Consider the following 7083-nt stretch of genomic DNA (forward strand, 5'->3'; position numbering starts at 1 on the left):
AGTTCTCTGCATTGTTCCAGAGGCACACACACGCCAGGCGCACAGGTGAGATAGGAAAAGACTTTCAGGTAAGTCCATGTTTATCTTCTCAGAAAGAAAAAGGGAGAAAGGAGGGTCATTTCCCTGGCACATCTAAAAAACACAGTCCTGAATCAAAAGGATTTGAAACACTAAACTAGATAACTTGCTAGTTTTCTAATAAGACCAATATGGAAAGGGGGTGGTGGTGGAAGGAGTCTGTAAAAACAATTAAAAATAGCTTGTCGAGCTTTTACTATTATATATATTTCAGCCTTTAACTCTTCTGACAAGTTCAGAAAATAGGCCTTATAATGTCTACTTAAAAAGAAACAGAGGGGCGCCTGGGTGGCGCAGTCGGTTAAGCGTCCGACTTCAGCCAGGTCACGATCTCACAGTCCGTGAGTTCGAGCCCCGCGTCAGGCTCTGGGCTGATGGCTCGGAGCCTGGAGCCTGTTTCCGATTCTGTGTCTCCCTCTCTCTCTGACCCTCCCCCGTTCATGCTCTGCCTCTCTCTGTCCCAAAAATAAATAAAAAACATTGAAAAAAAAAAAATTAAAAAAAAAAAAAAAAAAAGAAAAAAAAAAAAAGAAACAGAAATGGGTAGGAAGCATTACAGAATTCTAAGCAGGGAAGTGACAGGTCAGATTTGAATTTTTACAAAGAGGAAGAAGGCAAATAAGAGTGCCCATTTAGAGTGGGAATTAGGCCCAAACAAGCTCCTAAATCTTCTCTGTCACTAAGATTCTGTCTCTTGACATAGCTATTTAAGAAAACTCATTATGTCTACTCAAGAAGAAGCTGAGGTGATGTGGACAAGGTTTCCCAGCTACTAAGTGGTGAAGCTGGAGTTCAAACCCAAGGTCCCATCTCCTATTTCTGCTTTACATCACATAGCCTTCCAGACAGTCAGCATTAGGGAGAGTGAAACTGTCCCTCTGTGTTCACCTGGAAGCCCTTCTAGTTCTCAGTTCCATGATTATCAAAAGAATTGACACAAAACAGAAGATACAGCTCCTGAATAGGAAAAATTGCTACAGGTTAACAATTTTTTATATCATCCTTTTCCAATGAAACACAAATATCAGCCAATAACGAATGAGCATATCTTTTATGGTGAGTGGTACCAGGAAATAGTGTTACACTGAATTTAACCTGCTCCTCCTGTAACTTCTAGGTCACCTCAATGTTGGATAGCCAGGCCCGTTTCAGAAACTTTATGTGAGAATTAAACCAAAGCCTGAAACAGACTGAGAGAAGGAAAAGTTTCGAGGTTCAACTACAACATAAACTGGAATGCTCTGGACATGTCAGGCTACAGTGGGTCTGTCACGGAGTACACATTCGGCAGCAACTTCAGCCTGCAGGACATCTGAGCAAGGACATTCTCCTCTCTTCTGCAGATTTAGTCACTTCATTTCTTACCCAAGATAATCATTCAGAGGTGCTCCATTCACAATCCCCCCACTTGTATTAGGGTAACTTTCCATGATCTCATCTACCTGGGACACTGCCAGGAATCAGAAAGTAAGCAAGAGAGGCTGGTGGAAAGCCAAAATAAACACCCCACTGTTTATTCAATTCAACCCAGGAAGAATTTATTGAGAGTGCACTATTTTTCAGGCACTGTGGCCTGATCCTGGGGCTGATGCTGATGATGCTAGGGATGATGATAAGAATAATGATTACAGCAGTAACCATCATATACTGAGTGCCTACCATGTGCCAAGGCACTGCTATAAACACTTAAATTTATTTGATGCTCCCAACAACCCTATGAGGTAGCTCCTATTATCATTTATATTTTTGTAATAAGGAACTTGAGGCACGGAGTGGTTAAGTAACTTGCCCAGAGTCACAGCTGATAAATAGTGGATGCAAACCAGATAGTCTGGCTTCTGACTCTATACCACTAGACACTGACCTCAGCAGAGCACATAAACTTTAGACAAGCACATAAACCAACCCAGGGTTCAGGGAGGGCTCCCGGCAATTGAGCCCTGTCGGATGAATTTAGGTAGGCGCTAACCAGAGGGACAGAGGGCTGTGTGGAGCATTCCAGGGGAGAGAGTAGCTCTGTGCAGGTGGAGGTCTGGCATTCACTGAGGCAAGGAACACTGAAAGAGGAGCAGGTTTCAGATGGAGACAAGGAGCCATTCACATCTAAGTCTCAGGCACTTGTCTCACGGGAAACACATCTAACAAAGAAATCTAACTTCTTTCTTTAAATATTGTTAAAAATATTAACAGTTTTATCTGTCTTTCCAACCAATGAATGATTAGAAGCTGAAAATTCAGGGGAAATGGTTTGTGCCAAGGTAACAAGAAAGTTGACAAAAGAACAGGAGAAGATGGGAAAAAATAAGGAAAAGAGACACCTTGGGAATAGAAAGAATATAGCAAAGAGCCCTTCCCACCTCAATGGAGTAACCACAGCACACTGCAAGAAGAGGTTACAAGATTAACTTAATCATCAAGAAAAGGTTACTTTGTGCTCCATAAGCTCTGTTTTAATAAATGGGGAAATAGGACATGGAGTTTAGAAAGGCACTAATAGAAATAGCTCAAATAAAAAGCTGTGTTGCACGAGCTTCTGTGATTTAGAAAATTCACTTAATGTGGAGAAAACCTCATTCACCAACATGATGGATAAAACATGCAAGAGAGTCCATGTCTCTTTTCAGAAGAGACACGCTTCAGTGATCTACACAGGCTTCCACCAAGATAAGCCTTCCTCCGTCAAAGCCAGCATGCCATGTTCCCCTTTGTCCCCTTTTAGAAGACCTAACTGCTCTATGATTGCTGGAGAGCTTAATGGTTGATTTTGTTCAAAGTGACATTAAGCTGGCTCTCATTTTAAGGCCATATACTTCTCCCCTGGCAATTACTTCAAAAATTCTGATAGAAGAAAAAGAAAACCATTGCCAGGCACAGAATTAATCAGTGTTAAATAAATTCCTTACCTGTCCCTTATTATGACTTCACCGCAGGACTGGCAATAAAATGTACAGCATTCTCGGGCTTGTGAGCTTTGATTAAACATGGAAATCAGTTCTAAAAAAAAAAAAAAATCAATGAAATAGCAAATCTTAGAGGTTTGGGACAAATATATTAACATACTTAAAGAGTTTAACAGCCACAATAAATTACGATCAATAAACACTGTTTACGATCTACCCAGAAGTACACATTTAATTAGCATTATCTGATGACTCAACCAGAAGCAAATATTGTGAAGCGTTCTCAAAAACAAGATTTTGCTGGGGCACCAGGGGGCTCAGTCGGTTAAGCATCCGATTCTTGATTTCGGTTCAGGTCATGATCACGGTTTGTAAGTTCAAGCCCTGCATACAGCTCTGTACTCAAAGTGTGAAGCCTGCTTGGAGTTTTCTCTTTCCTCCACTCTCTCTGCCCCTACCCCCTCATGTTCTCTCTCTCTCTCCTCTCTCCCTCTAAATAAATAAATAAATCTTTAAAAAATTTTTTAAAAATACCACAAGATTTTGCCAAGTGTCTCAGAGCTAGGTATCTCCCTAGATGATCCATGTAACATACCATTGAGTTATCTCACTCATTCCATAAATACCGACACTAAGGATGAGAGAAAAGTAGCAATTTCTTTCACATCAAACTAACTACAAGGAGCTTCACCATCCTCAGCTTTCCTCTGCTGTTTTAGGTATAGTTTTTCATCACCATGGCTGCTGGCTCTATCTCTCAAATTTAAGTTTAATTTGATTTAAACAAGGTCTGTGTCAACTCTGGCCTATTACCAATGCATACAAAAAGAATCTTGAAACTGGTCTCTATTGGACAGGTTCCTGGGAATAGAATGGCTCCTAAGAAGAACTCAATTTTTCAAGAGCAAAACTCAATTCCTGGTTAAAGCTGTGGAAAAATGTACATTTCCCACATTATGTAAAGCACAGCATTCCCTTGGCTTCCATTCTTTAACTCATGAAGAAAGGAAACTTTCATTTCCAAAAACAAAAACCAAAAACCCACACACAAAAATACTTGTCTATAAAAAAAATTTTTTTAATGAAATGAGGTCATACACATTAAAATCAAGCAATGTAAACTTGGTTTATGTTACTTTGTAGGTATGTTAAGATTTTAAAAACTGATGCAAGAAAGTTTAAGCCTGGACAATTAAAAAGTCATCCTTTGAATTTCTAGGGGTATCCACCAATCCCTGTAGCAGTAAAGTGAAGTAAACAGTATTTAATTTTGAGCAGATAATAAGTAGACCTGGGTAAGTCATTCAAAACATTCTTTCAAAATATTCTTTTCAGAACGAATAAACAAATTTTCAGTGAAACACTCCCCCCTGCTGGTCACCCAGCAGGATCCACTGGCTCAGGTTCAAGTCAGAACTTCCTGACAGAGTGGCATCCTGGGAGAGCACTGCCACCTGGGGATGAATTTAATGCTTGTGCTGTATCAGATTTTACTGTAGCCAGTTCCCTGTCAAAGGTCATGATCTGACTTATGTTCCAGTCAGAATACCATAATGTGTTTACTATAGTCCTTAAAAGAACGTTTATAGTTGAAAAGTCAACTTTTTAAGAACCTCAAAACACAACTAAATGCTAAAAATGTCAAAAGTCACTTCCTACACTACATTTTGACTCAAATTAACATCAGTATGTATCTATCTGATATTTATTCATCCAGCAAATATTTATTCACCACCTATTATGTGTAAAGCACCAAAGCTATTAAGTACTGAGATCTATTTTGCATACCCTTTTATACGCTACCGAACAGGTCTTTGAAAGTCTTCCTTTTCAGATATTTGAGTAAAATGTTTTACAAATGTAAAGGAACAGGAGACCAATGGAATGCAAACAATATGCAAACCAACATACAGCAATTTCTTCTGTTCTACAGCTAAAATGAAACAACAATGCTTGCTGATTCAAATTTTTTCTATTAATTCAAGTTTTGCTATTTATCAACTATTACAGAAGGTGGGTAGGCAACAAACCAACCCCATCTCCAGAAGGCCTCCCTACCTCCCCAGTGTGGGATCTAAAATCACAAATCCAGAAAACTAGCAGAAGATCTGAAAATACCCCAGTGTGGCTTTCATGCCTGCCTTTCCCCAGATTCCATTATTAGTCTATTTCCCATCTTGGTGACCCCATTCTTCTTTCCATGGTTATTACAACAGTCATTTTTAGCATTTGGATATGTCACTTGAGCTCCATGACATTTCATTTTCCAACCCCATATTCCTAAAACCAACTCTGCCCAACTCAGACTAGTTATTCACTAATCTAGGACTTGAGCAAAAATGACTCTCCAATGAAAGAGCAGCACAAGACTCAGGGGAATGCTCCACATCACCTACATGGCTCTTCAAAACAATCCTGCTGACCCCACCTCTAGCGTCCATGTAGCTCAAATGAAAGGCTGAGCACAGATGAAGCAGAACAAAGTCCCCGAGTGCAATTGAAACAATTATGATCCTTCCCTGATAATGAGCATCTCATAGGTCTGTTACAGCCTGTTTCCCCTTTTTACATCATTTTTTTTAAGTTTATTTATTTATTTTGAGAGAGAAGGAGAGCGTGTGCGCACGCATGAGTGAGCAGGCAAGGAGCAGAGAGAGAGGGAGAGAGAATCCCTAGCAGGTTCCGCACTGTCAGCACAGAGCCTGATGCCAGGCTTGAACTCACACTGAACTGTGAGATCATGATCTGAGCTGACATCAAGAGTCAGACACTTAATGGACTGAGCCACGCGGGTGCCCCTCCCCTTTTTACATCATTTTTAATCCTTTAAAGCATCTTACTTCCATGGTAAAAGATTTAATGAACCAATATTTTATTCAATAAGTTACTCTGAGAAACATTTCTACCATCTGACTGAATGTGGCAGTAACAAAATATCAGAAACATAACAGGCATAGCAATAATCAAAATCAAATTATACATCAAACTCAATTTCAGAATCTTTATACGTGTTGCTCTATCTGGAAATGTCTCTACGTGGATGAGACCACTTTCATCATTCCATCCCCTGGTCGAGCGTCACCTCCTTGGAGTGGTCTTCCCTGGGCACCTTTCACCCTAGTCACTCCCCATCCCATTATTCTGCTCTACTTTGACCAGAGCACTTTTCTCTGTGCCCAAGTAACTTATTTGTTCATTATCTGTTCCCACCCATGAGAATGTAAGCTCCCAAAGAGCAGAGACCTTCTGAGCGTGGTCACTTCTGTATCCCAGCACCTAGATCAAAGCCTAGCACACAGCGTAAGACAATGTTTGTTGGGTGGATGAATACTAATGCTTGAAAATCAACCAGGTGTTGCACAATTGCCCTCTCATTTAATTTTCAGTGAGGTAGGTAATCAACTCGCCGAGGTAGGTAATCAACTCGCCAAGGTAGGTAATTTTACAATTAAAGAAAGAAGGCAGGGGTTACATAGGAAATCTCTGTACCTTCTGCTAATTTTGCTGTGAACCTAAAACTACTCTAAAAAATAAAATCTGTTAAATGGAGGACAAAAAACCCACTAACCCCCGCAACCCCCTCCCAAACAAAACTTCGGAAAGGTTAAGGGGCATGTTGAACTGCACACCTAATAACTGGCAGAGCTGACAAAGAAACCTTCTGACCATCAGCTCTTTCCATGCTGCTGCAGAACAGTCTTTTCCACCTGGGAAAAGGTCAAATTTTCAAAGGGAGAATCAGCTTTGATTTACAATGAAGAACTAAATGCTAAAACAGGAGTGCTGGTATCACTTACTGGCGTTGGATTCTGCCCACACCTGCAGCCGCAGGTGCAGCCCATCTCCAGCCACGTACTGCAGCCCTCGGCAAGAGGAAGGTACAAGCCTGACCTCTGCTGGAAGCCGGAGCTCTGTGCAGTCTGCAGGGGTCTTCACCTGGAGTGATGATGGTGTTATAGAAATATCCATGGGCGTACCTCCTTCTTTAGGCTCCCTGGTAATTAAAAATAAGACACACAAAAAATTGCTTCTCAATGATGAAAACCACACGATACACAAGACAAAATGGCCGAGGATCTCTCTGTTCCTTTTCAATAAATGCTTT

At 40.6% G+C, this 7083-nt stretch overlaps 1 protein-coding gene across 6 annotated transcripts in view; it reads right to left on the reverse strand.

The window, feature by feature from the left end:
* UBE3D (ubiquitin protein ligase E3D) overlaps nt 1–7083 on the reverse strand; it is a 239155-nt gene that overhangs the window by 220964 nt on the left and 11108 nt on the right. For all 6 annotated transcript variants that reach the window (XM_049653938.1, XM_049653940.1, XM_049653941.1 and 3 more), the window contains exons 2-3: nt 6776–6972; nt 2982–3072 (exon numbers count right to left, since the gene is read on the reverse strand). In XM_049653938.1, coding sequence (XP_049509895.1) covers nt 2982–3072; nt 6776–6972 — 288 coding nt within the window. The remainder of the gene's footprint in view (nt 1–2981; nt 3073–6775; nt 6973–7083) is intronic.

Source organism: Panthera uncia (assembly GCF_023721935.1).
Source record: "Panthera uncia isolate 11264 chromosome B2 unlocalized genomic scaffold, Puncia_PCG_1.0 HiC_scaffold_24, whole genome shotgun sequence".
Classification (NCBI taxonomy): Eukaryota; Metazoa; Chordata; class Mammalia; order Carnivora; family Felidae; genus Panthera; species Panthera uncia.